At 37.8% G+C, this 17,378-nt stretch overlaps 1 protein-coding gene across 3 annotated transcripts in view; it reads left to right on the top strand.

Annotated features, from left to right (window-relative positions):
• The first annotated feature begins 667 nt into the window (after positions 1-667).
• Positions 668-17,378, top strand: part of tnmd (tenomodulin) — a 61,011-nt gene continuing 44,300 nt past the window's right edge. The window contains exons 1-2 of one of the 3 annotated variants that reach the window (XM_077531172.1): positions 668-813; positions 6,052-6,186. In XM_077531172.1, the coding sequence (XP_077387298.1) occupies positions 766-813; positions 6,052-6,186 (183 nt within the window). In that variant the 5' untranslated portion in view covers positions 668-765. Of the gene's footprint in view, positions 814-4,801; positions 4,928-5,019; positions 5,171-6,051; positions 6,187-17,378 lie in introns of those variants that run through there. The other 2 variants (XM_077531173.1, XM_077531174.1) reach the window with 2 other exon arrangements.

Genomic DNA, 17,378 nt, shown 5'->3' with positions numbered 1-17,378 from the left:
AACAGTAATTATAGAGATCAAACTTGTCAAAAAAAAAAAAAAAAGCTTCTGGAGCCTTGTTAAAACTGCTGGATAAATATCAGGATGTCAGAAGGGCTCATACGTACAATAAACAGGTCCTCACGAATGCAAACGCTATTTTGTACAGTCCTAATCATCGACTCCACAATGAGTTTGAGCTTTTGCCCTCAGGCTGTCGGTTTAGGGCTCCTAGGAGGAGCACAAAAACGATTCAGGTTTCATTTATTCCAAATGCAATTTATTTACTTAATGGCAACTAGCTCTTAGGTTGCTCATGTGCTTAATTACTATTGCTTATTTGCACATGTGCATGTTGCACTTTTTTGGGGGGGCAATATATCGGCTCTGTGCAAAGTCTACTAATATTAATTGTTTACTAGTAGGCCAAAAGTGACGCTAGTGGAAGAAACAGACGTTCTAGTGCATGGATGAAGCTTAAGATGCATATCAAGGATAATAAATAAATGCTCAAGGGGCTTGCCATAATATGGGGTGCTTTTCTTTAATCCACGTTGTGTGTGATTCCTTCACCAGACTGTTCCACCTTTGAAAGGAGTGCCTTGGCTTTTAATGGCTACCACAAATGTTTCAGTAATTCCACACCGTCGAAGAAACTTCCCTCCCCTCCCAAATTGCAGCGATGGAATGAGGCTGGGACTATTTTGCTTTGCAGAGAAGAAGGACGTTTTTTTTCCCCCCATCCAAAAGCATCGGAACACATTCCTTCTTCTGTGGGGTTGCATCATGGAGGCGAGCAACCAGTCCAGCAGCCAACAGGTTCTCTATAATGATGTGAGTATTTTTTAGTCATTTATTTTTTGATAGTGTGAGGGGGAATTTTATGGCAGTGGATGTTAACTGTTATCCTTGTGGTATTTTAAAGAAAATATTGCGTTATATTGAAATGGAAGAAAAGGTGAGCACCTGTGAAATATTCCAGCAAAACAAATTAAAATGTTGGTGGCAGTAGAAGTTCATTAAAAAGAGAGCAGGAGAGAGAATGCGTGCTCTTTGAATGAAGTGAAGGTTGCACGTCTGAAAAAGAAGTGTGCCTCGGTCTCTTGCTGAGTGCTTTGAGTTTTGTCAGAATTGAAATTCGTCCATCTTATTTCAGTTTTTTTTTTTTATGGCTCGCTTTCACTTGAAACTCTTCTATTTGCTTTATATCTTGGATATCCTTGTGCCTTTCACTTTATTATTGAGCAGGAGGCATGATGGGATTTTTGGCTGTGAAAATACCTGCTCTTTTCACCTGTTGCAGACTTTGCGCACAATAGAGTAACCTTGAAGTCGTATTAATATTTATGCATATAACAAAGAAGTGGATCTCATGAGATTCACGCCATAAATATGATGAATAAGAGATGGCTTTTAATTTACAGGAATCACCTTAAAAAGTACACATCACAGGTGATGGATGTTTGTATTTAAATTTAAAATAATGTTTGTAATTTAACTTCCTCTCAACTTCCTTTTTTTCCCACCTGAGGGCTGTTTGAGGTGCTCCACTTCTGAAAGTTGTGCAACCAATTTGACGATTCGATTTTTTTGACAATTCGATTTTATTTATTTTTTTGACAATTCTATTTTATTTTATTTTTTTTTTGACGATTCAATTTTTTGACGATTCGATTTTTTAACGATTCGATTTTTCCGGCGATTTGATTTTTTTTTGGCGAGTTGATTTTTTTTTTGGAAGGTTCGATTTTTTTGCCGATTCGATTTTTTTTGACGATGCGTTTTTTTTTTTGACGATTCGATTTTTTCCGGCGAGTCGATTTTATCCGCCGATGCGATTTTTTTTTTGACATTTCAATTTTTTTGACGATGCGATTTTTTTTTTTTTGACGATTCGATTTTTTGGGCGATTCGATTTTTCCCGCGATTCGATTTTTATTTTTATTTTTACGGTTCGATTTTTTTTTTTTTTTTTTTTTTTTGGCGATTCGTTTTTTTTTGCCGATTCGATTTTTCCAGCGATTCGATTTTTTTGACGATTCTGCTTTTCTGACGATTCGATTTTTTTTTTTGCACGATTCGATTTTTTTTGACGATTCGCTTTTCCCCGGCTGTTCGATTTTTCCCGCCGATTCGATTTTTTTTTTTTTTTTTTTTTTTTTTCGATTCGATTTTTTGACAATTCGATTTTTTTTTTTTTTTTTTGACGATTCGATTTTTTTGACGCTTCGATTTTTTTTTTGGACAATCCGGGGGGTTTTGCCGATACGATTTTTTTTTTGCCGATTCAATTTTTTCGGCGATTCGATTATTCCGGCGATTCGATTCTTTTTTGACGTTTCGATTTTTTGGCGATTCAATTTTTTGCCGATTCGATTTTTTTGACAATTCAATTTTTTGACAATTCGATTTTTTGATGATTCGATTTTTTATCGATTCGATTTTTTGGGGCGATTCGATTTTTGTTTTTTTTGTTTTTTTTTATACGATTCGATTTTTTTGCCGATTCGATTTTTTTGACGGTTCGATCTTTGACGATTCGCTTTTTTTTTGTCAACTACGGGGTTTTTTTTTGTTTTGTTTTTATCAGTGGGCAGTTCACCAAACGTCTAAGTGCAGCGCGCGTTGCCTGGTCAATGAGTTAGTTGAGTGAAAACATCGTGCCAAACTCGGCTCGAGTTGCCAGAGCTTATGCAAGGTGCCCCGGGAGAGTCATGCGCTCCACAAGCAGGCCCGGAGGACGCTTTGAAGTGCTTCCTCACGTTTTATGGTCACTGTAAGTGACGTGTCGCATCCATGGAATGCATTAATGGCAAATACATTAATATTTCTACCAAAGTCATGCAGTGTACGTACAAATAAAAAACTCTATTCATATTCAATGCTGCTCAGTGTTCACCTTGCTACTGTTCTCTGAAACAGTAAAAATGGTGGCATAGCATATTAAATAAGGATGGAGTACCGGTACCAGGCATCAAATGAAGAACATATACCTGACTTGTATGCATTTGTAGTATTTCAGATTAAACAGTGTGTTTTTGAATATCAGAATCATCCTTATAGCCAAAAACATCCATATATTATCTTATGTAAGGCCATGTATGGGATCTATCTTGCTTCTCAAAATCTGTTGCGTCACCGTTGTTAATCCCTCCTGGTTCACTTTCTGGCGGCCATATTGAATGTGACTCAGCCAGGCACCTACAACCTAGTTTTGTCTTCATATTCAACGAATTGAAGTAATTTGAAAATGCTTCGCGAAGAGAATGTGTACTAGCCCAGCCATCACGAATAAGAAGAGGTATGGTGCATTTCGCTGGCATCGGGCCAAAACTTTGTACCTCCAAAATCGTCACTTTTCAGGAGACCCCAAAAACAACATGTTTTTCCAACCATTATCATTGCATCATCAAAGAGATCAAGCCATTTTAAAGACTTTCAATTTGTCAAAAATTTGTAAAAGTGACATCCATACATGTGATCTGACCAATAGTACACATTTTTGAAAAAATGTGAAATTCGGCAAATCATGACTTATGAGGTTTCGGACCAACGCCAGCAATTTATATACATAATTAGGCTCCTCGACAAAATTACAGACATACTGGACAGTACAACTACTCTCTTAGGCTAGGTACGATGATGGAGTGGTGGACAGGTTTGAGTAAAGGGCTTGACACTTAAGTGTATTGAATTTTGTTGGTCAAATTCCAAACTGTTTAACTTCAGAACTAGTCTCTTTTTGTATTCAATAATAAAGCATGTGCTTTTTTTATTTTTTTTTATTTTTTTTTTTGTAATCAAAAGAAGTCAGCAGGTTGTCCAGTCTACTGCGGTTGAACAGTCACAATACAAAGTGCAAATGAGAAGCTTTCATTTTCTCCCTATAGAAAGTCTGCTGGAACAAAAGCCTGCTTTTATTAATTTGTGCCATCAAGCTCAGGGAATTGCTGACAGCGGGCAGATTAAAATTAAATTTGAGGGGGGAAAAAAAGAAAGAAATTAATAATTGTAACCTTTCCGCGGAACTTGTTGCAGTCCCCTCGTCCCTATGCTCTGCTCAGGGAGGGTGGCGGCAGTTCAGTCATCAGGATTTTTTAATGGTGGATAAATCCTGTAGAATGCCACAGTCAAAAAGGTCATTTCTTGTTTTAATGTAGACATGAGAAAAGAAGCCAGAAGAAGAGATAGTAACTTTAATGCTAGACTGTGAAGTTAAAGCTCCAGACTGTAGCTGCTTAGCTTAGCTTTATGGTTTTCAACAAGCATGTCATAAGATCACGGTTTTTAACTGCAAATGGAAATGGAAATGTCTGCTTTAACAGTAACCGAGCTTCTCACCTAATCTCGAAAAGCTGCCAAGCACAGGTGCTATCTAATAAAGTCATTGGAGACCGTTTGCGTTGAGGTTATCAGAGGCATATCCCTACTATAACACTAGTGCTGTCAGTATTGAATATATATATTTTTTATAATTTATCATGTATCAATTATTCAATCGATTACTCGACTAATCGGATTTATTTTAATGTTGCATTAAAGTACCACAAAAGCATTTCCCCCCATGATTAAGTGGGAGATTGTTTTAGGTATAGTCAAAAATAAGCAGCAATTGATAATTTAGTGATAAGCAAAATTGAAATGTAAATGTGAACAGATTTATTAGGAGCTTAAGGAGAGTGTTAAAATAGTCTTAGAAACGAGTTTTAAAACAGGTTTAAAATGTTTAAGATAATTAATATTATTTGAGAACGTTTCTACATAACTGTGCAATGTCATCTGTGATCTGCTAGTAAAGCCTCTTTGAAAAGTGTGATTTGCGATCGACTAGTGATGTCTGATAAGGAAGGAAGCGGGATCTCGCTGCTCCGCGCAATCAATGCTCATTTTGAGCCACTGGAGAAGACGCATCTGTGTCCGAGTGGCCATTAATGTCTCCCTCATCCGGGTATGAAAGTAAATGTTTTGTGCATTAATATTACGAGAAGAGTTACTAGAAAGTTCGTTTTGAACTACTTGTGTGATTTTAAATGTTTTGAAAGCTGTATCGTCGTGTTCCCTTGTTTGTTTTGTTGTGTTTCGGTAAAGCGCTTTGTGATAGCTAAGGTTGTTTGAAAGTGCTATATAAGTAAAGATGACTTGACTTGTTAGATACGCCAGTTACATGAAGTCAACTCAACTGTATCCCATGGTAATTGGAAGAATATTGTTTTTGTACTGTTGCAATATTTGTGTTTATGTGGTCATTAATGTCTCCCTAATCCATGCTGTAACAATTACTGTTTATTAACCAGTGATTGGTGTTTATTTTGTACTTCGTATTCATATAGTGATTAAAAAAGGGGGAGATTGATGTTGTACTAGGTTACCGGTACGGTCATTCTTTTTCAAAGTAAAAACAGATGTTTGCAAATGTCTTATTTTGATTAAACACAGAAGGACTACAGAAATCAGCAAACAATTACTGTTGATATGCTGAAATCAGAGGATTTGAACAATTTTAAATAAAACAAAATGGCTCCAAACGATTACTCGTTTATTAAAATAGTTGTCGATCTAATTTGATAATCAATTACTTGTCGGTTAATCGATTAATTTTGACAGCTGTACTATACACAGTGTTTATGGTGCACTTTGACCCCTCCTGAGATGCTGGATAGCTGACATAACTCTCCTCGAAGCTACCCAGAAGTTGTTTTCTATGGCCTTATGAAACTTTTCCATCAGCTTGTCTTCAAAAGGCCCAATACTGCTCCTTATTCAGCTTAATGGCATACAGATTTTAAATGGTATATTTATCGAATTCACACATAAATAGTGGGCAACCAACTGAAGACAAACCAAAATAGGCCAAACTCAAATTTCTTTTTTGTATGTCATTTTAATAGCTGACCTCAATTGTTTTTTCTTCTACCATGTTATCTTGTGATTTTGACCTAAAGTTGATAATTTTTGCCTTTGTAGTATTTTTTTAACCTCCTTTAAACTTAAAAAAAAAAAAAAAAAAAAAAAAGTGTGAACCTAACTAGCAAACAAAAAAAGCACTACTCATGTCAATCTCACCAATTTCAGATTGAAGGGGCTAAAGAGAAGAGCACCAAGTATCGCATCTACCAACGCCTGGCCCTGATTCTGGCATTTGTCTTCCTCCTTTTGGGCCTCTGCATTTTCAGCTTGGCTTATCTGTGGAGCCCCACTTTGGGAAAAGTAAGATGCATTTTACATCACGTCATCAATCTTTGAATGCAAAACGGAATCACACATTGTATGAAGATGTGAAGGTGTCTATTTGGAAATTCGTTTTGTACTTTGGCTGAGTCTTAAGTCTGTTCATAGTGCATGCGTGAAAGCAATGTCATTGTCACTGCATTTGGTAAATGTTGTTGAGATGAAAGTAAGATGAAAAAACCCTGTTTCCATTACAGCAAAATCACACAGGTTGCATCAAAGCAAAACTACATAAGTACTGTGCACGCTGTATTCATGCAATCTTGTGGAGGTTTCACTGGTGAAAATTTCAGCCTGTTGCATTTATCTACTTTTTGATCACACTGTCAACGTTTTCTTCTAATGGAACAAGCTGACCAGAGCGCCTGCAGCAAGACGCGGACCCCTTGGCAATGTACTCGGGATAAACTCTTGTCCTGGCAATTTATCTTCTAAAATCCAATCCAATCACACTTGATGGAGAGCATTTTCACTCGGCTGCTTTCCCCACAATATTCCCAAGGCGCCACAAAAAGCTTATTTACCCAAACGAAAGGAAAACAAATCAATAATCTGACATCCAAAAATGTGTGATACATTGTAAGCACACTTGGAGGGGAAATAATTTAAACTAAACGATGGTTAAGGGGTAGCTCATAAGTTAAAATGTATTCAAAATGCCATTATTGAGGAGGTCCACATATAATGTCCTTCTCTGTTACAGTATCATTACTTCAAAGAGACTTTTTTTTCTTTTTTTTTTCCTTTTTTAATTAAAAAAGATGCAAAAGTCACCTCGAAGCTCAAATGAAATCAGGTTCATTTTTCACTTCCAGTGTCGACAGTGTTGTCCACGTTCTCTGCTTTCAACATATGAATCACCTTTGAGCAATTTCTTTTGTCCTTGTTCCATTTTTCATGCTGCAGGTAGAGCAGTCATTATTTCCACTTTAATAAGCTGTGATCATTCTCACAAGGCACCAAATGTGTTGATGGCAGAGAACCCCAGGTTTTGCTTTAATGGGATCTAGGGGGAAGGGATCATTCTCTGGCCTCCTCATCAATCGAGCGACATGGAGCCAATTTAAGGAGAAGCACCAGTCTGTTCCAACTGATGGACAGGTGCTTCTCACATTCAGTGAAAGCACAATCCCGCCGCAAACCACCACGGAGGCCATTCCAAAGGCGAAGCGGTGGATTTACAACCAGACAGATGGATGGACAGAAACATTCTGCCAGATGGATCAGTTCTGGTGCAAGACTGCGGTAGGCAGCACCTTGTTTATTGAGCAAAGGGGGAGGTGCTAAAAAAACAGACTAGCATCGACTTGACAGCTAATGGCTAACATTCAGTATGGCCATAGTGACTTTGGGGGATGTAAACTCAGGAGTTCACTGCTTATGTCCTCAGATATACTGTAAATACACCATGGGGGTTTCAAAGTTCTTTTCCACTGGTCCCTTAAGACGATGCAACGAAACAAATAGCTGCTTTGAGGGGCAAATTCTGGTGCGTTTCCGGTCTGTTCAACTTAAACATGAAATCAATACAACCGAACGGCATCTGAACAGACCAGAACAACAAGACGGGCTAGCATTGAACGGCTAACATTTGTCACTGAATTTGTGTATTGAGTTGATGTCACTTAAATTCCTCAGACACTAGACGATACGTTTCAAAAGATTTGAACTTCCAAGGGTCACTCTGGAATCAAGCTAACTTGTGGTGTGTTCACACTTGATGGAATTGGTGTACAAACGAAAACTTACTGCAATCATGCGGTTTGTTTGATCATGTGTGAACTCTTAGCAGAAGGTTGAAGCGCATCAAACAAGCAAACCGAGAATGCTTCATGGGGCAAACTGAAATTTGTACTGGTATCCTCATTTGAAATAGGAGCAAAAGCTTGGAACACAAGTCTCCTAACAGGATATGTAAAGTCCGTATGCACAATGGAGGGTATCCTGGCAGAATCAAGCATACCTAAACTAGTTGACAATATTGTTTGGAAGTTTTCGACAAACATACTAGCAAATCTCTATTATGTTCCCTGAACATCCATGCTTTTTAACTGAAATTGTAGTCAAGTCTGATCCCACCATTTTCATTGATTCAAATGGAATATGGTGTGTGCTTTTTTCTTTCTTTTTCTTTTGTATTTTCCATGTGACATTTTTGTTGTGTTGAATCTGCTTTTATAGAGACATAAATCAATTTAGTGTTCCAAAGAAAAGTTCTGGTTCATACAAAATTGAGTTTCCATCCGTCGCCCTAAATCCCTGAAGGATTCCTGACTATGCAGCTAGTCTATTTGCATAAGTGCTCAAAACCACAAATCATGTACTAACAATAGGCCATGTACAGTACCTGTAATATTTGTATGTTAATTATGTGTTCATTTCTTTTGACTGTGTGATCAGAATGAAATGTGTGTGCTTTTGCATGAGACAAAAGAGAGCATAAATCGGTTCAGAGAGTTGTCAGGTCACTCTCAGCAAACATTTCCTTACAACGAGCCACACGGTAGCTTTAAGTATGTCCAACCGAGGGCCAAATGTCCTTTTTTGTTGGAAAAATACAAACCAGAATATCCTTCAACTAGCCAAGCAAAGGATGAAATGAAAACCATCTTACAGCTCAAAAGTAGTCCACAAGAGCTTTAGATTATGATGATGATGATGATGATGATGATGATACACATTGTGCAGTGCATTGAGCACCATATGGTGTAGAAATCACTATATAAACTCAGTCCAGTTACTATTTACATATACACACAAATGTGGCGAGAACATCTTTGCAGACTGAATGACCCAGTGATTGCAAGTGGATAGATCTCTAGGTACTGTAAGCACACGTACAAGCAAGTGTAAACTAGACATCAGCCTCACATTTAAATGGGCCAGACAGTCAAAAGCAGAGTGAAAGTCGATAACAGCATAACACAAACGCACAGAACTTGCCAGTAATACAAAAGGTCCAAAAAGTCCATGATATGGACAGAATTATTGTGTTGCAGCCAGGAACAGAATTTTATTGCCAAGTGACATGAAGACTTATTGTGTTGTTTCTGTATTTGGTTGACTTTTTGAAAGGGAGTTGGAAAATAGTTAAATCTTGTATTTTGCAAGGTAGCGCAGCTACTGTCAACATGCCAAATATCGGCACCGATAATCGGCCCGGCCGATAATCGGTCTATCCCTAATTTTCACTTAGGGGTGTACTCACTTTAGTTGCCAGGCTTTTATCAATTGCTGTATTTGGAGCTATTTTGATGGGAAAATAAATTTACACTAATACAGCGTCTACTTTTCATTGTGTCAAAATGTCACTTCTTCACATGAAAAGGTATAGTTAAATATTTGCAGAAACTGCACTTTTGTAAGATACTATATGGACCAATTAGAGTCTCCAATGTGCGACTTCTTTCGGATTTTAGTTTGGACTAATCCCAGTTCACATTCTATTTCGATTTGCGCACTAGTCTGTTGAGGCTAGTCAGTTCTGAAATACACTTTTTCTGTGCAATTATGACTTAATTAGTTCAAGACTTACACTCATTCAATCAATCAAAATCAACATAAATCAATAAATTGATAAATAATGGTGAATATTGCGTAATATAATTTGCCACACGGAAGCTCCAGATCACATTTGCAGTTGCTCACCAAGATGACTCGTTTATGTACCCTCAGCATTGTATGTCGAAACCCAAGCTGGTAATTTGCTCGGTGCGTTGTATCTCAATATGACAGGACAGCCACCTGGGATCTTTTTTTAATTACCTGCAAACATATGTTGTTACACAAGCGTTGGGAAGATTCCGCCATCTTCCCTGTGCCGCGCCGGTGTGCGTTGCTGTGTACGCATGTCGGGCTTGTGCATTCTCTGTTGCGTCAGTGTGCGTTGTGTGCATCCTCTTTTGGCTTACGGCGAATTTTCTGTTTGCTATGTGCTCATTATTGTTCTGGGCCGCAAGTCTCACTGGGGGATTTCGCCTCCTTGGAAATTCGTCCTCTCTTATTACTGGTTTACATCAGCACCCTTTGAATATGGAGACTGGGAAAAATGAGAATTGAGTGAGAAATTTTGTCCTCAAAAATCTATCTGGATGAATGGAAAATCAAATTAGTCCATGAGCCAATGCAAGGTTAATGCCACGGATGTAGTGCTGTCACCATCGAATAGTTTTGGAATTGATTAATCTATCTATTATTCAATCAATTAATCGACTAGTTGGATTCATTTTAATTTTGCATTAAAATGTTTTACAAAAGCATTTTTCACCTGATTACTGTTTATTAACCAGTGATTGGTGTTTATTTCATACTTCATATTCATATGTATTATTTTGATTAAATACTGAAGATGGCCTTCTTTAATCAATAACTACAGAAATCAGTGAACAATTATTGTTGATATGCTGAAAGGATTTCAACAATTTTCATTTAAAAAATGTCTCCAAAGGATTATTTGATTATTAAAATAGTTGTTGATTAATTTGAAAATCAATTGTTGATTAATCCATTAATTTTGACAGCTCTACATGGGTGCCATTGGTCAATTCTGTCATGGTAAAACTCTTGTATGTAGAAGCTGTTGAACTGAAATGTATCATATTATTGTTATTTGATAATTTTCTTTTAGTTTTTTTAAAGTGTACATATTGAGTAAAAAGTAAAAACATTCCAAAACATCATTCAACGAAGACCCTAAATAAGTGTGACTGTGAGCACGCGCCGTTGTGCCATGTGGTTGGGTGGGAACCGGTCCAGGGTGTACCCTGCCTCTCTCCCAATGTCTGCTGTGAATTTTTCTCCAGCACACCTGCAACCGTAATGAGGACAATAAAAAAAAAAAAAAAAAAAAAAAAAAAAAAGGAATGGATGAGCTGACTTATGCTTTATTTATTTCTGATGACTAGAAGCCAAGCGACCGCCTCAAAATAGGTTGCAAAAAGGTGAATTCACTTTTAAAATCATCCATCCTGCTCAAAATGGTCAAACGCTATAAACTCACTTATATTAAAATAGTCCACATTAAAGTACTTCATGGTGCTGAATAGGCGCTTATCGTTTTCAGTTCAGGTGGTGTAAAAAATAATATATATATTATAAATAATAATTTTGTTAAAGCACGTAATGTGTGAGGCCAAGCATCACAAATCAACATTTTCATATCAGATGTGATAAATCCTGTGCTATTTTTAATTCATGAACCACTTTGAAGGGGATTATCTGCAGACGGACAGCCAGGCGGGTAGTAATTGCGGCCCTGTAGATGAACCTTGAATGGCTCACAGGTGCTGCTGGGTTGTATGACCCAAAAAATAAAAAATAAACGAATGTGAGGCAACCGCACCATTATTCAAATGAGAATTCCATTACTCATCCTGTCCCAAGGTAGCTGCTAGTTTGTCTCTGATGGCCTCACTGTCGGGATCACCTGGTGCAATGAGCATACAGGTATATGGTCTCTCCTGACTTGGACATTCCCGACCTGTTTTGTTTATTTATTGTTTGTAAACTGCATCCCTTTCCCCCTTAGTGTCCGGATGTCAACATGTAACCTGTGCTGAGGGACGTTATTTAAAGTGATTCTGTCCGTGTCTGTTGTTTATTGACCCACTGTGAAGGAATTCATTCGCATTCATGAGGGGTCCTGTGGAATTGACGTATTCTCTCAGGATACTTCAGTTTCTTCAACCGAACCTAAATCCTAAATTGGTAAACAATCCTTTTTCTTCAATATTGCATGCTGTTTGTGTATAAAAATGTTCAAAGAGGAACTGCCAGGAAAACCACAAGTTTGCATTTTCGGTTACTCTTAAGTTATAAAATAGATTCTAAATGACATGATTGCGTTTTCAATGTATTACCTTGATATTTTTACATTAAATTCCACTTAATTTTACTTCTAATGGCAAAGACATATAATGTACATCTTTATTGTAAATCGTCAATGAGACCATTACATTTATTATCCAAGGTAGTTTGTACTCATCTTATTAAATAGATAAATAGTGTTGCAACTCACAGTCCAGCACACACTATAATAATGTAATAATCTGGCCTACTTTGAGCTTGACTGTACTAGGGAACACATTTTTTGTTGAGTTAGGTCTGACAGCTGTTTTCAACCTTTTTTTTTGGGGTTGCAGAATCCAAATATTATCTGTTTTTCTCTATCCAGTTTTTCAGCATCCCAGTTTTCTTAAAAAGTATGAAATAGACGTGTATGTAGGTAAATAAAACACTGAGATAAAATAGTTACAAACTAAAACAAAATAAAAATAAAAGAGTACAGTATGAAATAGAACTTAAAATGTTATACCCACGGTTACAAGGTAAAGAGAAAAGCCTAATCCTCTTGATTCTACTATGCTAGCTTTCTATTGGCATATATATATATATATATATATATATATATATATATATATATATATATATATATAATCGATTACCTTTCACCGCGTTGTCTTAATAATTTCTGATCAAACAAGTTGCCATGTAGCAGCTGTCCAATCATGTAATCAGCCCTTCTTACTACATACAGCATTACCTGATCAGGAGGGTTAGCTGTAGAGGAAAAAAAACTTGACTGCAATCTTGTAATCAGCGTGTCAATTTTAGTTTTAATCAGCATAAAAATCTAACTCCACATAATACCCCCCCTCCTCCTAAATTATCCCCCCAATGTTATCAGACGTCTCCATTATCCTGACGTGGTGTGCGAGCGAGCTTTCTTCCAGGCTTTAGTCGAAGCAAAATGAAGCGACAAGTTGCGGGCCAGCCATTTGGTAAAAACACAACTTAATAATATACAGTAAAACCTTTTTTCATTGTTCATCAAGATTAGAATTGTTGACAGTATATGGAGAACCGTGAGATTCACATGACATTCCAAAAGTGCAGCACTGCACGTACATGAGTGACGGACAGCCACAATATTTATGATGCTCACGTATTGATATTATACTTGAAATATAATGATGTAAATTGGCAGAGTATTGACATTTTGTCCATGTGACTAAGTCGCTGTCAGTCCAGGGTGTAAGAGTACTCTTCTGGCTGCTACCTAGTCCGATTTAACACATGAAGCACAGTTGTCCATTAGCAAGTCCACCAATATTTCACCCTGAACACCACACTTCCTTCCCTTGATCTTCCTTGATGATTAGGGGTGTTAAAAAAAAAATCGATTCGGCGATATATCGCGATACTACATCGCGCGATTCTCGAATCGATTCAATAATCGGCATAATTTTTTTTTTTTTTTTTTTTTTTTTTTTTTTTTTTTTTTTTAGGGTTCACACCTTGAGCATGGAAGAATGTTATATGAACGGCACATTAAGCCTTAATATTTTTATTTTAATGCTGTTCAAACATGAAACAGATTACAACCTCTATAAGACTGAAATTTAAGATAAATAAATAATACATTTTCATATAAATCTTACACTCTACAAGCTTACTGATAGTATTTTCTAAATTTGAATGGAAAAAATTCGCAACAATCGACTTATAAATTCGTATCGGGATTAATCGGTATCGAATCGTGACCATTCGTATCGGGATTAATCGGTATCGAATCGAATCGTGACCTGTGAATCGTGATACGAATCGAATCGTCAGGTACTAGGCAATTCACACCCCTATTGATGATGCATTTAGCCTTTTACGCCAGGAAGTCAGGATGACTTGGGGAGAGAGCAAGCAGGGAAAAACAAAAGCCAGTTTGTTTTAAATTGTTGCCAGTGGAGTGCCTGAGGTGGGAATGCTTGATTGTCGGTGGCTGCAACAGCAGAGCGTGACAGAACTGCAAAGCCCACCGTCAGGTATTTATTGTGCCACACAGCTGTGATGTGTGTCTTCCCTCCTACCCCCCGCCCTTCCTGAAAGAGTCATTTACGTCTTAAAGATTATGCATCTTAATTAGCAGCCCTTCATTTTGCCGGCAGCTCAGATTGTAGCATGTCGTACGTACGGCGTGTTGGATGTGCAGCGCGGTAGATAAACACACACAAAAGCTCTGTTTTTCTCTCTCCTCCTCCTCCTCCTCATCGTAGCACTTCCACGGCTGAGCAAGACTCCACCGCTCTGTTGTACAATTTACAATGTGATTGAGCTTTCACATTCACTTTCACTCGCCCGGTAAGTCAGCGGCGCTCGCCTCTGCGGACACAACGCCAGCACATTCCAGAACAGGCTGCACACTGGAAATGCACCATTGAACATCTACTTCTCAGGGAATGTAATGCAGCAATGCAGGCATTTTTTTTCCACGTTGCTCTGAGTCCTAATGGATGATTAAATCTCTATCCCGAAAATAGGCCAATTAGTCACCTCACTCAATATGCAAGGAGAGAAGCGGCATCTAAATCATCACCGCAGGTCTCTGTCTGGTACTCAATCTGACACCTCATGAAAAATAACCGCAGCTCATTAGCCTGTTAATGTGAGAAAAATTGTTGCAGCTCCAAAGACAAGAATTTTAATGACATGTATAAATATTACTTCTTAACCTACCAGGCTGAAAGAAAAGTAAATCATACTTTTGTTTTAAGAAATGATCTTGGAACCAAAGAAACTACAGGGAGTCCTCGAGTTACGAACGAGTTCTGTTCCTACGCTGGCGATGTAACACCGTTAAGGTCGATATTTACACCAAAATCATTTGTACAGTAATTTTAAAAAATATATTTATGCCACCCGGAAGATGCCGGAACAAATATTTCATGCTTCCGCACAGACAATCATTGCTGGCGGACGGCAAAGCGGAGCTAATGTAAACATAAACACAGAAATGTGACGCACCTGATGGCGAATCGACCTGCTCGATGGATGCCTGCTGCGGGAGGTAACAATAACACAACTTTAAATAACTTTAAAATGGAACGATTACAGTGGGAAATTAACGGAAAAAAAGGTACTACGGACAAGGCACGGCAGTCGTAAAGTTGAAACGGCCAATCATGGCTCACCTGTTTCCTGGGTTTTGTCAGCAAACTGAGCCATGATTGGTCTTTACCTACTTTCTCAGCACAGGTGATGTCATATTCAGTGGACAGCAAGTGGGGGGAAAAAAAAGTTTTTTTTTAAAGGTATTAATTGTACGTGAAAAATAATGAAGTTATCAAATTAATTCTGGACCAAATATTAACTTTTTACTGCTGAAAATGGCTCAGTGAGTCAAGTACCCCCTTTAATCAATATATTTATAAACAGTGAGTATATATTATAAATGTTGAGTTTTGCCGTTACAATATTAATGTGATTTTATTGCTAAGCAGGGTGGTCGGTGTCTGCTTAAAGTAACTTAGATTACAAGAAACTAAATTACTTGTAGAAAGAAACTAAGTTACTAAGTAATCAGTAAAGTAACTAAGCTACTTTTTCAAGGTAAGTGTGGAACACCATAACATCCAACGTGTTATCAAAGCAGATACAGAATCTATTCTAAGCACGCCTTTGTCCCACTCCAGAGGATTGGATGTTTACGATGCTTAAAGAGAGAGAGAAAAATCCTATCACTTACACTTTTACAATAAGCGAAAAGTGTGAAAATGAGATGAAAATGAGAAATTCAAGGACCATCCCTACAGATTTATGTAGATTTAGATTAGACACATTGAGCGCAGCATAAACTTGATGATTCCCAATGTGTCCTTAAAAAGTAATGAATACTGGACTTCACCTCACCAAATGGCGATAGATATGAATCCTAATGTTTGTGTGTAAATAAGCTTCTCTTTATTGCTGCACATGATCTCCAATGCTGATATTTCAATGCTAATGTTCTCACTGCCCTCAAATGGCCAAAGATGAGCTACTGCAGCATTCAAATAAAACCAAAATAACTCTTCTGTTGTACATTCTGTTGAATGCTAGACAATTAAGATGGCTGGGTTTTTTTGTTTTTTTGTTGTTGTTGTTGTGAAGGGAGACGCCGCGCACAGTACTCCTCCTCAGTTGCACCGGGGATCTCTGACTCCTCTGAGCATGGAGCATCCTCTGGGCTTTTGTCTCTCGCTGAGATAATTTGGGGCTCATTAGCTGCCTGACAGGAACAAACAATAGCCTAGGTGAAATGTTGCAAGGTTTAATTAACAACAACACTGTAATAAAGTAGTCATTAATATCAACCACCCACTGTCGCGCAGGATTAGGAATTGAAACTTTCGTAGACTCGATGACTTTCCGCGTTTATATGTCTAAATTATCATCAGTTTAATCAGCGGTTGCTATTGAACATTAATTCTGGTAGGTTAAAAGAGAATAGTCTATTTGTTGGGTAATTGTAACTCTTGGTCTGGACTTGGTGGTCATTGAGACAAGTATCCTGACCGTGTCTTTGCAACACTACAGTCATGCCTGACCTTTCCCCAGGGTGTATTCAACAATCTTTCCCCTTTGTGATCCTCTTATCTTCTGTAACCTCCTGGAATAAACTGTACTTCAGCAAATTGAATCTAGCGGCTGTAATTTAGCTGTTCGACCACGTAGTGGCTTCTATACATCTCGTGAAGCACTTCTATGCTTTCTCATTGGCAAAAGCAGGTACCATAAGGTGGTTTCCAAGCATGCTGAGTCGGTTATGTAAAAAACAAACAAAAAACTGCTGATCGCTCATAGGTCGAGCAGATCGTCATCGCTGTATCATTTGATGATGCAAAGCTACAAAATAAACGCACACACTAATGTTAGCTCAGTCATTCCCAACCACTGCAAAAAAAATGTCAGTGCAGAAACACAGAAGTGACCAGAGCATTGGTTATTTAAATATAGTTTTGAGGCATACATTTGGTGGCCAAGTTAACCAAGCGAGACAACTTTTTTCCCCAGCCCTACTAATAACCTGTAGTGACTGAGTGGCATAACAATTAAATGTGTTTCTACTACAAGCTACCATGAACAAGTCAATCAAACTATTGCTATTCATTAGGGATGTAACAAGAACCGGTTTGAACTGGTTGAAATATATCAAGCTGTATATCGAATGATATTGAGATATGTCTTAGGAGGAAATGGCATATTTACATCCATCTATGACAACAAAAAATGTCATTGGATCGTTCACCTCTCGAACTCGAATCAAATCCAGAATCCCACTGAGTCGAAAGAAATCGTTCCACTCTTGAATTGAACCATCCTTGAATTATTTCGCATCCCACATATTGAAAACCGTAACG

The sequence above is a fragment of the Festucalex cinctus genome, chromosome 9 (assembly GCF_051991245.1).
Source record: "Festucalex cinctus isolate MCC-2025b chromosome 9, RoL_Fcin_1.0, whole genome shotgun sequence".
NCBI classification, from domain to species: domain Eukaryota; kingdom Metazoa; phylum Chordata; class Actinopteri; order Syngnathiformes; family Syngnathidae; genus Festucalex; species Festucalex cinctus.
This window is presented reverse-complemented; position numbering and strand designations above follow the sequence as displayed.